The sequence below is a fragment of the Saccopteryx leptura genome, chromosome 3, assembly GCF_036850995.1.
Source record: "Saccopteryx leptura isolate mSacLep1 chromosome 3, mSacLep1_pri_phased_curated, whole genome shotgun sequence".
Lineage (NCBI taxonomy): Eukaryota > Metazoa > Chordata > Mammalia > Chiroptera > Emballonuridae > Saccopteryx > Saccopteryx leptura.
Window position 1 is genome coordinate 259,853,321 of NC_089505.1, and position 18,193 is coordinate 259,871,513.

The 18,193-nt window shown below is 36.9% G+C and overlaps 1 protein-coding gene across 1 annotated transcript in view; it reads left to right on the top strand.

The window, feature by feature from the left end:
* The first annotated feature begins 2,769 nt into the window (after positions 1-2,769).
* The window catches only part of FANCL (FA complementation group L), a 57,325-nt gene continuing 41,901 nt past the window's right edge, over positions 2,770-18,193 (top strand). The window contains exons 1-4 of the mRNA XM_066378226.1: positions 2,770-2,910; positions 11,444-11,502; positions 12,123-12,183; positions 14,838-14,894. Coding sequence (XP_066234323.1) covers positions 2,815-2,910; positions 11,444-11,502; positions 12,123-12,183; positions 14,838-14,894 — 273 coding nt within the window. The 5' untranslated portion in view covers positions 2,770-2,814. The remainder of the gene's footprint in view (positions 2,911-11,443; positions 11,503-12,122; positions 12,184-14,837; positions 14,895-18,193) is intronic.

The following is an 18,193-nucleotide window of genomic DNA, read 5'->3' on the forward strand; positions in this document are numbered from 1 at the left end:
AATTCAACTATAATGAAAGGTGATTTGTATATATTTTTCTTAAGGACTAAGGTGATATCTAGCAATAAATTTTATAAAATTATTTAAGTCAAATAAGATAATTCTGAGGATTCAGATGCAAGGAGCCAGCTGTCTTTGGCTGCATGATTCAGTGTATCATTGGTGGTGGTGGCGGTTAGTGTCATGAAGATAGCTTGTCAGAACAGGGGTACACAGCTGTTCATGGAAGACTAAATTACTATTTAAGAAGTTTTCAGGAGCTTCTAAGTCCAGAAAGTCCTTTTTGAAGATGTAGTAGCAGAAATCAAAAGATATTTAGTCTGTTAACCAAAAGTTAGTTCACTGTAGTAAATTAGGATAGAGAATGTAAATTAGGATAGAGAATCCTAGTTTTAGATACTGGCCTAGTTAGGTGTCCCCAGAATTGTATTAGTTTGGTGTCTATATATTTATATATGTACACACACACACACACACACACACACACACACACACACACAAAATTACTTTTCTTCTCTGGACTTTGTTTCCTTAATCTATAATGAGGGTGTTAAAGTATGAAATCTTTAAAATTGCTTTCATGAAAAATCTTTATTTCCTGAGGAAACTATTGGACAAAAATGTTCTTAGGTCTCTTTTCTCATAATATGTGGATCTTACAGAGAAAATATTATGATTATATTAAGAATAAATATATTATATTGGCAAATCTGTTTTCAAACTTTCAAAGTTAATATCATGAAAGTCCCATTGTTAAAATGAGTTATAACAACTTTAGATTAGCTTTTCCTGAGTTTCATGATGGGTTGTCCATCTCTGACATGCTTTAATGGAAAGATTATTAAATCTAAAATTTAGAAGATTTGAGTTTAATCCTCATTTTGCAGGTCACTGACTCACTATCTTAAACAACTTAATACCTGAATCTTAGTTTTCTTGTGTACAAAAAAGACACTATAAAAAATATCTACCTAAAGAGTGCTGCAATCAAAATGAAATAATATATGAAAGTGTTTTATACAGGCTAATTATATTATAATTAAAATAAATCTCATAAAGTCTATACTAGTGCTATATAGCCTGATTATTAAGGTATCATAAATAAAAACCAACTCAAAATCTTGTGAGAAATTCCTTCCTTCCTCTGAATTCTTGAAATACTTGCTTTTACTTTGTCTATATGACTAATTGATATCATTTAATTTAGTAAATAGCTAATGAGCACTTATAACGCACCAGAAAATATACTAAGTGATTAGGGAGAGTGACAATTTTCAGCAGATTAAAAGTTTCCAAAAGAGGTAGCATCTGAGTACTTTGAAAAAGGTTAGAGATGTCATGGGGAAATACTTCAGTGTACATCATAATCACCTGGAGCAGCTTGTTAAAACACAAATGATTGGGTCTCATTCCCAGAGTTTGTGATTCCCTAGGTCTGATGAGGGTGAAAATTTGCATTTATATAAAGCTCCCAGGTGATGCTGACACTCGCTGCTGGTTCCAGAATGACATTTTGAGCACCACTGCTTTAGTGAAATTTATATCTAATTGTTGCAGCATTCTTGTTTATATCTAAGCACCCGGAAACACTCTGACAATTTCTGTCAAACTTTAAGAATATTTAAGAAGCCTGACTCCATTGTGAGGGTAATGAAGATGGGAGGGGGTGTATTTTATTCATCTTTGTACAACCTTGGCATATTACAATGATGGTTTGCAAAAACCAGGGCTCAAAAATGTGATGCATTGATTGGAATATCAAGTAATCATGCAGTAAATATTAATAAGATAGTCAACTCTTAGTAAAATGGAATAGATGATCATTCCTGAGTTAGAGAAATGCACAGTGTTGTCAAAGAATAATTAACTTTGGTTCATCAAGTCAGTCAGTAATCTTTCCTCATGTTTTGTCTTAGATATTTGTGAGTGCAGACTATCAGAACTCAGTTTGCTGACCTGAGGTGGCGCAGTGGATAAAGCATCGACCTGGAAATGCTGAGGTTGCAGGTTCGAAACCCTGGGCTTGCCTGGTCAAGGCACATATGGGAGTTGATGGAGTTGATGCTTCCAGCTCCTCCCCCCTGTCTCTCTCTCCTCTCTCTCCCCCTCTCTCCTCTCTAAAATGAATAAAAAAAAAAAAAAAAGAACTCTGTTGTTGACTTGAATCGGGATCAGTACCTACATATTTGTGTGTCTCTCACATACAAAAACATCTGATTAAAATGGTTAAGCCACAGAACTGTAATATATTGTATATTATATAATGAATGTAATTTAGACTTAATTATATAATATTATAATATTAATATATTATTCTGTACACAGAGGGTATATAGGAGACCCTGTAGAGCAGGCTAATAGGATATTGATGACAGTGAAAAAGAGGAGTTGAGGCACTTCCAGGAAAAAAAGTACTACAACACACAGATTGTAAAAAACATAGTATACTGGGAGAAATGCAACTCTAAAGTTATAGGAGAATTTCAATAAAATAGAAAAATCACCGGAAAAGATTCTTGTAACAATCAGGGCTAGAATGATTTTGTTCAGTCAGATCTGTGAGGCTCAGAACAATCTCCCTTCTCGCTTCCCGTTGGGGCCAATGCTACCTCGTAATGAGCCACATCTAATTTGGCTGGGCTCGAGCCCAGGTGGTCTTTCCAGCCCTGGACCCTCCTTCCCGCCCGCGCAATCCTCGATTTTTCCCGCCAATGCCTGGGTTTCTGCCTATTGCGGCCCGGACACAAACGCGATTGCGCATGTGCGGCGCCCGGCCGGCTGGCTAAGCCCCTGCGGCTCCGCAGAGCGCGAACCATGGAGGAGAAGGAAGCGAGCCTGTTGCACCAGTGCCCGTTGCTTCTGCCACAGAACCGGGCGAAAACCGTGTACGAAGGATTCATTACTGCTCAGGTACACTCCGGGCGTTGATCCCTCGCTATCGCAGCCTCCTTCTCTTGGCGCTGCTCCGCCCCTTGGCGTCTGTCAGCCGAGAGGTTTAGGAGCCCTGACTTATGGGGATTGTGAGGGGCGGCCCGTAACGACTTCGCGGAGACTCCAGCGGTGGTTGCTGAAAACCTGCCCTTCGCCGACACCTCTCCGCTGGGCCGGCACGCCTGGGACACTGCGGCCGCGCGGGACCCGGCGCCGTGAGTGGGGGCGGGGCGGAGGCCACGCCCCCGCCCCGCCCCTCTCGGAGTTGCCTCCTTCCTAATTCCGCTTCTGCCCCACGTTTAGCTGTTCTTTTTGGTCTTTGGAAATTTTTTGTCTACCTCTGTTCTCACATCAGCTACTCCCACAAAAGTTGGTGGCCGTTCACGGGAATCCCTGCTAAATTATATGTTATATTAGTGTTTCCTGTAGAAAAAACGGTTTGGAGGAAAACCTTATTTTGGCTCTCTGTCAAGTCGTGTGTACCCGACACGTCTAGTTGGGTTGTTTTGTCGGAAATTTTGACAACAGACTTAATTACGTTTGCGGATTCCGAGTAGCCTCTCTCGTGGAGTTATAACACACGTGTGGGGTTTTGAAGTTTACAAAGCGCTTTCCAAGTACACTATCTCAATCCTCCGCCCTTTTTTAAAATTTTTTTTAATTTATTCATTTTAGAGAGGAGAGAGAAAGGGGGAGAGCGAGACAGAGAGGGAGAGAGAGAGGAGAGAGAGAAGGTGGGGAGGAGCAGGAAGCATCAACTCCCATATGTGCCTTGACCAGGCAAGCCCAGGGTTTCGAACCGGCGACCTCAGCATTTCCAGGTCGATGCTTTATCCACTGCGCCACCACAGGTCAGGCAATCCTCCGCCCTTTGGGGCAGGAATTTTAAAAAGTCATCGTTCTGGTTTCGTTAGTGAATAAATCAAGGCATAGGAAGATGGAAAAGATAAGTTCCTTGTCCATGATCGCAACAGAACCCCTTAAACTCAGGCTGATTCCATGCTGGGTTTTGCCCACCGGGTCTGCACCAGGATACCTTAGCTTAGAATACTGAGTGTAAGCTTTTGTTCCCTGACCATTACACTCCACATTGTGCCCCCTCCCCAGTACATATATTCTTTGGGGTTATATCCTAGGAATTACTATATGTTTTGAAAACTTCTTAAAACATATAATGACCTCAAAAATATTGAGTGAATTATTAAACTCACTTGCTAAATGAAACTTTTACCTATATCTAAAAATGTTAGGTGCTGAACAGTTTGAAATTAAGTTGCAAACATAGTGGGACTTTATTCCTAAATACTTCAGTTATATTCATGAGAACAATGGCCCACACATATATAACCACAGATGAAGATATTGATCATGATATAATACCACTATCAAATCTGAAATCCAATTTCAATTTTTTTAAATGTTGCAGTTACATTATTTTAGCTCCCTACTATCTGATGATGTAAGATCTCACATTACATTCAGTTGTCATATGTCTTTAACATGATATAGTTTCTTAGTAGTTCTTTCTCTTTCATGAATTTGCCATTTTTTAAGAGTACAGGTTGGTGACTAGGTAGAATGCCCCTTCAGTTTGGATCTGATGTTTTCTTGTCATTAAGTTCAGATTATGCAGTTTGGCAGAGATGCCCCAGAAAGAATGTTGTGTTCTTTTCAAGGCATATGGGTCTGGTTATTGATAATGTTACCTCTGATCACCTGTTTAAGGTGGCATCTGACAGCTGTTCCTTTGTAATTTAATGAGTACTTTTAGGGAGCTACTATTGAGGCATCAATCTTTCACACACACATACACTTTTGTTTGAGTCAGTTAATACTGTGATGGTTTATTTATTTTCTAACCAGTAGAAGTTATTTTCTAACTCCATTATTTCTCCTATATAATTGGCATTCTGTGATAAGGAGTGGCTTTCTCTTCTTCTTTCCCATTTATTCAGAATGGACTCATAGATTTTTAAAATAATTTAGTTAATGGGTTAAAATCATTACCTCCTTTATTTTGATGCTTACATTGTCCCTGATTTGGCCAGTGAGAGCACATTTTTAATGATATAAATTTTTAAGGCTTTGCATTTTCCTCTCATAACTGTGTTAAAATTATCCTGTGGATGCCGACATGTAGTGATTTATCATTTTTTAGAACTTATGTAAATTTAATTTTTAGTTCCCCTGCATCTAGGAATTATTTAATAGAAGATTAAAAAATTTTATCATGGAAGGTCTTTTTTGACTCAATTTTGTTACCAATTTTTAGTTTTATTGCCTTGTGATTAGATAGTATTGTCGGTAAAAATTATACTGTGTGGAACTTATTGATCCTTTGTGTATGTGTGTGAGTGATTTGTGTGTGATTAAAAGAAAGTGTTTTCTCTATTATCAGGTTGTTTGTTTCTTCTTGAGTGAGCTTTGATAATTTGCTTTCTTCAAAGAACTTGTTCTTTATGTAGGCTTCTTAATTTATTGGCTTAAAAGTTACTCATAATCCCTTATTATCATTTTAATGTCTTAATTTTATTTACTTAAGCTAGAGAGACAGACAGGGACACACAGACAAGAAGGGAGCGAGATGAGAAGCATCAACGCATAGTTGCATCACCTTAATTGTTCATTGATTGCTTTCTCATATGTGCCTTGACTGGGCGGGGGAGGCTCCAGCCAAGCCAATGACCCCTTGCTCAAGCCAGCGACCTTTGGGCTCAATACAGGGAGTCATGTCTATGATCCTGTGGGGTCATGTCTATGATCCCATGCTCAAACCATTGATCCTGCACTCAAGCTGGTAATCCAACTCTGGGACCCTGAACCTGGGTCCTCAGCCTCCCAGGCTGATGCTCTATCCACTATATTATCCATCGCCTTGTCAGGCTCATTTTAATGTCTTAATGCTATGTAGTGATGCTCTTTCTATTGGTTATCTTTTGCTGCATAACTAATTATTCTAAACCATAGTGACTTAAAATAAATTTATTATTTTACATTTCTGTGGGTCAGGAATTTGGAAGTAATTTAGCTGGATCAGTATTTCTTACGAAGATGGTGGTTCTGGATCAGTATTTCTTACGAAGATGCTGGCTGGGATATCAGTTATCTAAAGGCTTGACTAGAACTGAAAGCTTTGCTTCCACAATTTCTCATTCATGTAGCCATTGGCTAGAGGCCTCAGTGTTTTACTGCTCTTGGTTAGGAGGCTTCAGTTCCTCACCACATGGACCTCCATAGTGTTGCTTGACTGTCAATGACACATGGCAGCTAGCTTCCCCTAGCTACATTAAAGTATACCTAGCTAGTGAGTGATATAGGCCAGAGAGATCAAGCAGAAATTGCAGTACTTTGGGCTCAAGTCAGCGACCATGGGATCATTTTGATGATCCCATACTCAAGCCGGGGACACTGTGCTCAAGCCAGGGATACTAAGCTCAAGCCAGATGTGCCCACACTCAAGCCTGCAGCCTCAGGGTTTGGAATCTGGGACTTCAATGTCCCAAGTCGACGCTCTGTCCACTGTTCCAGTCAGGCTAAAGAGATTTTTAGAAATAAGAAAAAAAGTCTTTTATATAATATTTGTGCACTAACTTTCTGCTACTTTTTATATACATTTCATGTAGTGCATGTCTGCTACTGATTAATTCTTTCAGCTGTTTTATGTCTGAAAAATTGTTTATTTGGGCTTTTGAAAGATACTTTCATTGGGTATGAGATTCTAGGTTGACTTTTTTTTTTCTGTTAGCGCTTCAAAGATGTTGCTTCACTGTCTTGCATTATTTTCTATGAAAACTCTTTTTCTTATCTTTGTTTCTCTAAGTAATGTGTTATTTTTTTCTTTGGCTGCTTTAAAGATTTTTCTTTTTATAATTGGTTTCAGGCAATTTGATTAGAATATACTTTAATGTAGTTTTCTTCATAGTTTGTGCAGTTTCTTTTTTAAAAGATCTGTGAAACTGTATTTTAATTTAATTTGGAAAAACTAGCCATTATTTTGTCAGAATTTTTTTTTTGCTTGTTTCTCCCTCTTTCTCGCTTGTATTGGGGACTCCAAATACATACTTATTAGACCAATTTAAGTTTTGCATAATTCACTGGTAGTTATTCATATTATTTAACAACTGTTTTTACTTTAGATGTTCTATTTCTGTGTTTCAGGTACACTAATATTTTCTTTTGCCAGATTTAATCTACTGTTAACACCATTTAGCATATCTTTTATGTTAGACATTGTATTTTTTATCTTTTCAATTTAGGTCTGTCTTTATATCTTTCATATGTCTACTTAGCATAATTATGTTTTCCTCAACCCCCTTGAATAATGTAATACTATTATAACTACTTAATATTTTAAAGCAGTTCTGTCATTTGCCATTTTTGTATTTGTTTCTTTTTATTATGAATCTTATTGTCCTGTTAATCTGCATACCTGGTATATTTTCATTGTATACTAGACATCATACATTCTACCTGTTTTGTGCTAGATATTTTTTGTTCTCTTAAATATTCTTTTTGTTTGTTTGTTTTGACAGAGACAGAGAGTCAGAAAGAGGGACATATAGGGACAGACAGGAAGGGAGAGAGATGAGAAGCATCAGTTCTTCATTGCACCTCTTTAGTTGTTCATTGACTGCTTCCTCACATGTGCCTTGATGGGGGGGAGGTGGCTATAGCAAAGCAAGTGACCCCTTGCTCAAGCCAGCGACCCTGGGCTCAAACCAGCCACCTTGGGTTTCAAGCCAGCGACTTTTGGGCTCAAGCCAGTGACCATGGAGTCATGTCTGTGATCCTGTGCTCAAGTTGGTGAGCCCGTGCTCAAGCTGGATTAGCCCAGCTCAAGCTGGCAACCTCGGGGTTTCAAACCTGGGTCCTCTGTGTTCTAGTCCAATGCTCTATCCACTATACCACCACCCAGTCAGGCTTCTTAAATATTCTTGAGATTTGTTCTGAGTTGCAGTTAAATTACTTGGAAACAGTTTGATCTTTTTAGGGTTTGCTTTAAAACTTTGTTAGGCAGAAACAGAACAGACTTTTGCCTAGATTAATTTAACTCTACATCTTAGGCAACATTCATCTATTTGTTGGCTCTTACAGTACCAGGTTTATCACCAGGATAGCACCATGGCTACTTTCAGCCTTGTATGAGTGCTAAGGATGTTTTACATGTTCCATTCTCATGGTTTCCCAGCTTTGGGTGGTTTTCTCAAATCCATGCAACTATCACTACTTAGCTGAAGACTCCTTTCAGGAATCCAGTGAAGTTCTCTAGGTTTTACTTTTTGCAATTCTTTCTTCTACATATATTTCCTCTTCAGTACTGTATATTATGAACTCTGCATGCTTTGGCCTCCCCTAACTCACCTCTGTCTTCTCAAAGCAGAAAGACTATTAAGATCTTATTTTGTTTTCATCCTTGCCCTGCAGCCTGAAAATTCTCCAGGCCATAAGACTGGCTACTTATAAAGACTTTGTTTCCCTTCTTTTAAGGATCACAGTCCTACAATGCCTGTTGTTTAATGTCTGAACATTAACATTTCATACATATTGTGTCCAATTTTTTAGTTAAGGTGGGTAGGTATATCCTATAGCTCTCTTTACTTCCCTCCTTTCCTTTCCCTTCTCTCCTTCCTTCCTTCCTTCCTTCCTTCCTTCCTTCCTTCCTTCCTTCCTTCCTTCCTTCCTTCCCTCCCTTTTTCCCTTCCCTTCCCTTCCCTTCCCTTCCCTTCTACCTTCCCTCCCTCCCTCCTTCCCTTCCCTTCCCTTCCCTTCCCTTCCCTTCCCTTCCCTTCCCTTCCCTTCCCTTCCCTTCCCTTCCCTTCTACCTTCCCTCCCTCCCTCCTTCCCTCCCTCCCTCCTTCCCTTCCCTTCCCTTCCCTTCCCTTCCCTTCCCTTCCCTTCCCTTCCCTTCCCTTCCCTTCCCTTCCCTTCCCTTCCCTCCCCTCCCCTCCCCTCCCCTCCCCTCCCCTCCCCTCCCCTCCCCTTCCTTCCTTCCTTCCTTCCTTCCGATTCTGTTCTTGCTTTTTGAATTTCTGAATCTGGGTGTAAATAGTCACTAAAGGTATGTAATTCAGTACTGTAATTTGTTTCTGCCTGCAGTTTTTGTTTGCATGGCAGAGTTTCATCACCTGAATTTTGTTTTGATTCTCTTATGTTTTCTTCTTATAGTAGTGTGGCATTGATGAAGATAATAAATTTAAGTTTGAGAATAATTTGGCTGTTTGCAATAGTTTATAAAATTCTTCGTTCAAGGAAAAATTCTTAGTTTTGTTAATGAAACAAAGTACAGTTTATTTAATGGATGATGTTTTGGGGAGTGCCGAGAGAGGTGTTGAGTGTTCTTATTTTATTATTAAGACCTAAATTTGCCACTCTTACTTATTTTTCCTCCTAACACCAGTTTCCAAAGAGATTTTCTCCCTGTCTTTTTACTATCTTCTATTCCTACATATCTTTCCCAAGATGAGCTCCTTGACTTTTTTGTTCATATTTAGTCTCCTCCCTGTAGTCAGGGTTCTACCATATTCTGATCTGTCAACTATTATTTTTGCACTTAGTCCAACCCCCTCTTCTCTCTTCCATGCATTCTTTTTGAACCTCCTAGCTGTCTAAAATAACTTACTGTGGGAGCTACAGAGTGGATACAACTGGAAAGTAGACTTATTTTTTTTTACAGGTAATTAAAGTTTATAGTGTTCTGTCTTCTGATTTTGCTGAAGACAGAAGATTTTTGAGTTTGTTTTTAGTAAGATAGACAGGGACAGACAGGAAGGGCGGGAGATGAAAAGCATCAACTCGTAGTTGTGGCGCCTTATTTGTTCATTGATTGCCTTCTCATAGGTGCCTTGACCCTGGGGCGGGGGGCACTCCAGCTGAGCCCGCCACCCCTTGCTCAAGCTAGCAACTTTGGGCTTTAAGCCAGCAATCTTTGGGCTGTAGCCAATGATCATGGGGTCATGTCTGTGAGGCCGTGCTCAAGCCAGATGAGCCTGCGCTCAAGCCAGTGACTTCGGGTTTTCAAACCTGGGCCCTCAGCATCCCAGGTTGATGCTCTGCTGAGCCACCACCTGGTCAGGCCTGGGTTTTTTGTTTTTAATATGGATCTATATAGTTTTTGGGAGGATGTGTGGAAGGGCAAACATTTAGGCAAATATCAGTACTTTTGGTCCCTCTAAACTTGGGTAATCTACTTCTTGATAGCCATTAACTAAAAAAAGCTAATTTAGATATTTCTTTAATCAGAAAAGTATGATGGCATTTGACATGGCACTAACCTTTTAAAATGGCTGGATTTCGCAAATAAGGGACTTTGGAATGTAATTCCTTCAGAAAACAGATTAGTAGAGAAGTTTTACTATTTTTCAATAGTTTTACTATTTTACTATTTTTGAATTCTAGATTGTTCTTACACCTATGTGTGGGATGTCTCTAAAGTTAGGTTAAAGTTACTACATAATACCTTCTAGTGCTTTAATGAAATAGTGAATTATTGTTACTTGCCCTTTTGAAAAGGTCAGTAGTACATTTTGTTTCATTTTTTTAAAGGACATTTAAATGTAATGAAAGTCAGAACTGTAATATTACCATGAAAGTAAAGGTTATGGGGTACATTTAATTGTGTTCCTCTATTTTTGAAACTGCTTTGAGGGAGATTGTGCTAAAATTCTCATGGTAATTGTTTTTTGAGAATTTTATTACTCTTTTTCATTTTATACTGTTGGAATAGAAGATTATAATTGTTTGTCTTTTTCTGCTTACCTTTGCTCAGATTTCATATGTATTATATATTTAAGTTACAGAGTTTGAGCTGCTTACTCATTCACTTTCTGAAGAAAGTAAAACCAAATATATTTCTCAGAGAATAGTCCTTCCTTCTTAAAAAGGTTCTTAAGTAAAATTTGAGATATTTAAATGTATAGCTAGTGAATATTTAAATTAAAAAAAGTAATTGATAGGTTAACAGTTTTTTTTATTCAAGGTCTGCAAGTGTGGGAGAATTAAATACATTCTGATTTATGAAAATATTTCTCTGATGTTTGTATATTTATTGTTTAACTAAATATATTTTCATTTTATAAAATATAGAAAATTGAAAATATGAAGCCCCTAATGTATTACAGTCTTATTTTATATTGTGATTTTTTTCTTTTATATTCAAAGCAATTTGAATGAATTTTCTTGCTCATAATTTATTTTCTAAGAAATAACATTTAAAATCTTTGTCTACATTAACAATTTCTTATGTTTTTTATGTTTATGCAAGTGACTCTCGCTTTGAGAAGAAAATCCTATCTCAGTTATTTTGATTTCACAGTAATTACAAAGTTTTTGACAGTTATTTTCCCTCATGCAATATTCTGTTGCTTATATTTTGACAGATATAAACATTTGGATAAAGTTGATATCTCTTAGAAAATAAAGGAAATGTTGCCTTTTTTATGTGTTTCTATAATTAAGTGAAACTCAAAATATTAGTGAAAGATAAAACTGTGAACCTTTTCAATATTTTCTACAGGGAAAAGATTTCCACCTTAGGATATTGTTGCCTGAAGATTTGCAAGTAAAGAATGCAAGGTGAGGTGCTGTTTTGTTCTATACATGCAGCTCTGTGGGACGGGCAGGCAGTTTATCTGGTATAAACTGAATTTAGTCATTAGAGTTTGGCCTAAAGTGTTTATTAGTCATTTCTCATTTCCCCACGTCAGTGTGCATTTATAAATGATTTTCTCTGGTGTTAACGTACTTTTCAAAGGTGACACATTAATGCTCTATTTTTTTTTCCATTTAAAGCAGTAAAGAGCAATTGTATAAACTTCACTAACAAGTACTGAACTGAAGTATAAAAGGAGAATACATATACTTTCTAAATACAAATTCTGTATATTGTGATCTAACTGTTGGTTCTATTTAACCTACCTTGGAGCAGAATCTAGTTCGGTAGAAAACTTTGCTATGTTAAAATTTTCGAGGTGTACTGTTCACATGTTATTTACTGATGTCAGTTATTTATATTTTGAAATAAAATTAGGACTGATAGTTTGAAGACTTTCAACTCTGTAAGTGGTAAAAATTTTATTACCTAGTCAGAATTATACTTGTCATTCTTGTCTGTGTTCATGCCTGTTTGTGTTAGCATACATGTATTTTCCTATTCTGAACAGTAAACACATCGTTTTATTCCATTAAAATTTTAGAGTACTATGTAGTTGGCAGCTGAAGACAATACTTAATGGATACCATCAAATAGTACAACAGGTAAGTCCTTTGAAAGGTTTATGTTTTAAGCAAGGATAAGAAATTACTAAGTTTACCCCTTTTTAAAGACCTACTTTGCAGAATATTGTAACAAATTAATTTAATAGTTGCTACATTTTGTAGGTTTCACCCCTGAAATATTTTAAGGATCCATACATTCTATAAGGTCTTTACTATCTCAGAACCGATATCACATTTCTAGGTAACATATGTTGAAACTGATTTCCATCCTTGAGAAATCCTTTACAGTCTTCAAATGCATCCACCTGTATCCATATCCACCACTTTCTGAGTGATTTTTCTGCTAAAACTGAATAGTGGTGGTATGAACTAATGCCAGGACCCACTTAGGAGTTGTAGGATATCTGTGGCAAAAATGGGATTGTAGTTGGTTAGTAACAGAAAAGGTGTGGTGGACATCACTTAGGATCATGTATTTGTATATAGTAGGAGTTATAAGCAGGATTAATTTAGTTAAAAAATTTCAACTGGAAGTTTGTATCTATCGACCACCTTTATCCATTTCACCCACCTCTTGCACCCCAGTTTAGTTATTCTTAATGTTGAGGGTCTTCTAGCTTTAAAGATTAGAGAAACTTAAAAGCAAAATCAGTATTACTGAAGCAACTGAAAATAATGAAATGCCTCTTATAGAAAAAGAAATTAAATAGAACTGCATTTAATTTGTGTGTTATTCCCAATTTTCGGTATTTTCCTTATCTAAAAGGCAGGTTATTATCTATGACAACTGACAGAAACTCTCATATAATGCATTACTGAATCACAAAGAAATAATAGGAGATAAACTATTTGATTTGTAGAATGTAGGCTATCATTGCCTGCAGTATAATTACAGCAGTTTTTTTAGGGAATGTTTATTTCTGTTTTCTCTCCACTGCCCTCTCCCCATCCCCTTTGACTATTTATAGTATATATTAAAGCTTAAGAAATTAATGTATTACAATATTTAAATAGCCTGAAAAACTTGTTAATAAAGCCTAAGTATAATGATAATATCCCTGTTTTTCTTCACCAGTTCACCAAAAGGATTCCTAGAAAAAGACCCAAATATTGAGTCATGTAGAACCCAGTATTAGTTGAGCCTTGTTTTATTCCAAAGTCCAGATGAATGTTACTGTTCTTTCCCTGTATCATTTTTAACTAGTAAGTATGGGTTGGGGGCTGTCAGCAGTCTTTTTCGGTGAAGGGCCAGATGGTAAATTTTTCAGGCTTTGTGGACAGTTAGGTCTCTGTTGCAGCCACTGAGCTTCGCCTTGCCTTGCACTGCCAGAGCAGCCATGATGAGAGGCAGAGAAGTGGCTGAGCTGCATTTCAGTACAAATTCATTTGCAAAAGCAGGCATAGGCTGGATTTGGCCTCTGGACTAGAGTTTGCAAACCGTGGATATAATTTATTACTCATCTCTACTAAATTAAGGGGGAAGGATATTATACAGAAGAAGGGCAAGTCAAATATTAGTTCTATGAACATGTACCCACTCAAAGCTATGTTAAGATGTGAATCATATGTCTCATGCATAGCTGGAATATCTTAAATTATTATTTTTATATCTAAAAATAGTAAAAAAAATTCACATATTGATATTGTCCAGAACGATTTGGTTGTAGTGCAATACATCACAAAAAGTAACAAAAATATAATATTTTTATTTCAAGCAGAGAAGTGATAGTTTTATCTAATAAAACAATTTTAGACTGGAGTTCTCTTTATTTTTGTATTGCATAGTTATTTAGAAAATGATCTTTTAAAATTATTTATTATTTATTTATTTATGTTAGGTGAGAAGAGGGGAGATAGTGAGACCTACTCCCACATGCATCTACACCATGAGCTGATGCTCGAATCAGCTGAGCTATTTTTAACACCTGAGACTGACCCTCGGACCAATGAGCCATCCTTAGTGCCTGGGGCTGATGCTCAAACCAGTCAAGCCACTGGCTGCAGAAGGAGAAGTGGGATAAAAGGGGGGAGAGAGAACAGGACAGAAACAGATGGTCGCTTCTCCTTGTGTCCTGAGAATGGAACCCAGGATGTCTATACACCAGGCTGATGCTCTGTCCACTAAGCCAGCCAGCCAGGGCATTAAAGTGATTTCTAAGAAATGGAACCTTAAATATTCATTCCTTTTTTAGAAGTTTTTTTTTCCTCCCCTTTGGTTATATTGGTTTTATCTTATTGAAAGAGTGACTTCTTTTGAATTAGTATGGATTAAATATGAAAGGACAAAAATAATAATTAAAGGTAATTTTTAAGGTCAATGAAAAAATAGCATTATTATTAATTATTAATTCATTCTTTTTTAAATGTATAGTTTAGCCTCATTTTTATATTTTATGTTCCTGTTTCCACTTTCTTCACTCCCACTTCACTTAAAAAAATGATTTGGTTTGCTTGATTTGTTTAACTTGACAGTAATCAGTGCTGAAGGAAGAGAGAAGTATGTGAGGTTTTAAGTGACATTCTTACAGAATTTAATATATTTCACCAGGGTAGATTTAAGGATGATGACCAGTACTCCAGTTCTTATACTTTTATGATATAGATATAGCTAATATTTTTTTTACAGTCACAATTTTCACATTCAGTTTCAGTTTGTACAAATAAAATTATTTTGAAATGTTATTTTGATCTAGAGATTGAAGCACTCTCCTGATCTAATGAGCTTTCTGATGGAGTTGAAGATGGTTTTGGTAAGTATTTGTTTTCTAACACTGTTGCCATATTCTGTAAATTTTGATTGTTTCTGTAATTCCTGTAAAAACTAACGTGATAAGAAGTTAAAACTTCTGAACTCTCAGACATGTAATGTTTTCTTCTATTGTGTGCATGAACATGGATGGTACTCTCTTTAATTGTACAAGGAACAAAACTGTAAGAACCATTTTGATTGTATCATAAACTGGGTACACTTGAAATGAGTCTTCAGCAGGAGATAAAGAAATGAAATGTAGTTCTATGCTGTCAGAAGGTAGCATCTTTAGAGAGATGATGATGATGATGATGATGATGATTTCTGAAAGAGGCAGGGAGAAAGAGAAAGGAACGTCCAGTTGCTCCTCTGTGTCCCGAACCTCTGTGCTGTGGGACAACGCTCCAACCAACTATCCAGCCAGGGCTTAATTTTTATTGATTTGTAGAGACAGAGGAAGGGAGAGAGGGGGAGGAGGAAGGGAAGTATTCATTTGTTGTTCCACTCAGTTGTGCATTCTTTGATTGCTTACTGTGTTTGCCCTGACCAGGGATCAAACCCACAACCTTGTCATTTGGGGATGATGCTCTTAACCGACTTAGCTAACTGTCCAGAGCCCAGAGAAATTATATCAAGATATAATACAATGTATAGCCTGACCCGGCAGGGGCACAGTGGATGGAATGTCAGACTGGGATGCAAAGGACCCAGGTTTGAAACCCCAAGGTCACTGGCTTGAGCTCGGGCTCACCAGCTTGAGCATGGGGTTGCTGCCTGGAGTATGGGGTCGTAGACATGACCCCATGTCGCTGCCTTGAACCCAAAGGTCGCTGGCTTGAGCAAGGGGTCACTCACTCTGCTGTAGCCCCCCCCATCAAGGCACATATGAGGAAGCAATCAATGAACAACTAAAGTGCTGCAATGAAGAATTGATGCTTCTCATCTCTCTCCCTTCCTGTCTGTCTGTCTCTATCAGTCCCTCTCTTGTCTCTGTCTCTGTCCAAAACATAAAATAAAATAATACAGTGTGTAATTTTGTATAAAGCTGCAGATTTATGAAAAACTGTTAGGCTTCATTACATGCAGTTACATATAGTAATTAATCAGTTAATTAAATTATGCATTAAATATTCTATAGACATTGTATTTTTTAAAAATAACTTTTTATTCAAGTTTTCTACAAAAACAAAAGAGGAGAGACTATAGTGAATACCCATGGGGTCCATGATCTACCTTCATCATTTTCTCAAACACAATTCTTCCCCTGTTCTTTTAGGAGTAGGGAACTGGAGTGTTTTAAAGGAAAACCTGGACATTGAGTCCATTCCTTCATAAATATGTCACTGTATATCTTTAACAGCTAAGTGTTTTTTATCTCTCTTTAAATAGGCAATTTTAACCCCAACAAAGTTAGTGATAATTCCTTATAGCTGCTTTGTTTGTATCAGTATGCAAATAAGGGCTTTGCATTATATTTAGTTGCTATATCTCTTAAGTCTCTTCAGTTATAGCAGCACCTCCTCTTCCCCCTACTCTTTTTTTAATGCCATCTACTTGTTAAATAAACCATATTGTGTATCCTAGAAAACGTCCCACATTTTAGATTTGGTTTATTAAATATTCATGGTGTCATTTGACATATTCTATCTTTTTTGTAATCTGGCGGTTAGATCTAGAGATCTCAACAGTGTTGGGTCCATTTGTTCTGGTAAGAACACTATGCTCCGTACTTACTGCATCAGGAGATACATGGTGTCGGATAGTTCTTCTTTTAGTAAAGTTAGGATTGATCAATAGGCTTAGAGACATCAAGTATAAAGTTTTTCATCAGCCTGTAACCTAATGATGTTAGCATTCAATGATAGGCATTGCCCACATCCATTATTTCATTAGAGGTTACAAATGGTAATTTAAACAATTGTATCTTGCACATTTACTAACTGAAAATCTTCTACAGATAACTTCCCCTCATCTGTTATTTGGTCAATCTGAGGTATAGCTCTTACAGGAGTGATAGGTTAAGTGCCTGTTTCTCCTTTTTCTTTTCTTTTTGAAATGAATTTTAATGAATAATAAGTTGGTGCCTAGAAAATGTCAAAGGGAACTACTGATTTTTTAGTATTATGAACTTCTGTTTTTTTTTTATATATATGATTACCTTTAATCCATTGCAGTTATTCTTTTTGATGCTTAAATGGTACCTTTTTTGGTCAGCATAAGCCACTTCACATTGGCTCCTGAGTTCTGACACAACCCAAGCTCGGCTTTCTGCGGCTAGTTGTTCCGGGTTAATTTACTCATCCTGCTCCAGAACTGGGGTCAGTTATTTCTCCAAAGAGCCATGGCTTCTTTGTAGGAAATGGTATGTGGATGCCACAATCTGTAAACTGATGTGTGCACTCAGTTACTTCTAGGCTTTTTCAGTGGACAAAGAAAAACTACTTTTTAGAAAGAATAAATATGAGTCTGTATTGATATTTCCAGTCCAGATTTGGCAATTTAGTGTTTTTACTGCTTTGTTTTTTATGCTTTTATCTTTTTTATATTACTGTGAAAATCTTGGTTTCTAGTATTAACATAATTATTATGTTTGGTCTATTGGTCATTTAATTTTGAAGAAATAATTATTAATTCAAAACTAAAAACATTTAGTTAATCTTTGAGTCACAGTATTCTCTTTAATACATTTGTTGCTGAAATTCTGAATAAAATGAGATTCTATTTTAGGCTTTCTAAAGAAATTATGGACAGAGCTGGTGAGATTATTACACATTTATGACAGTACACCTAAACATGAAAGAATTACTAGTTTGTTGGGGTTTGTTGTCAGTGGTTAGGTTCCTATAATAATCACTGATAAAAGTATTCATACCCAAATGCAATCAGTAGTTACTGAATTTATTCAGGAATTTTGTAAATCTCCCATGGAGTTTCCTAGTAATAACTGTGCAAATAGAAGTTCAGTTTACACTTAATCAGGAAAATGATCATATATTGGAAAAAAGTATGTGAGGTTGTGGGTTATTTTATTCCTATTTTAGGCCAAGTCATTGATTGCCTAAAGCCTCAAATCCCGGAAATGTTCAGGTTAGGATTTAAAACCTCTGTTTGTAAAGCCTGTGATCTTCCTACTAAGCATACTGTTGCCTCCTCCTTCGTGAAGAAGGCTTCACTGCTCTGCCTTCGCCTTTTTTACTATTCTGGTTCTAGAACAGGAGTAATTTACTGTTATGGTACTGAATAGGAGTAATTTGTCTGACTTAAGGTAGAAGGCAGAGTGCACAAATGTCAAATTTAGTT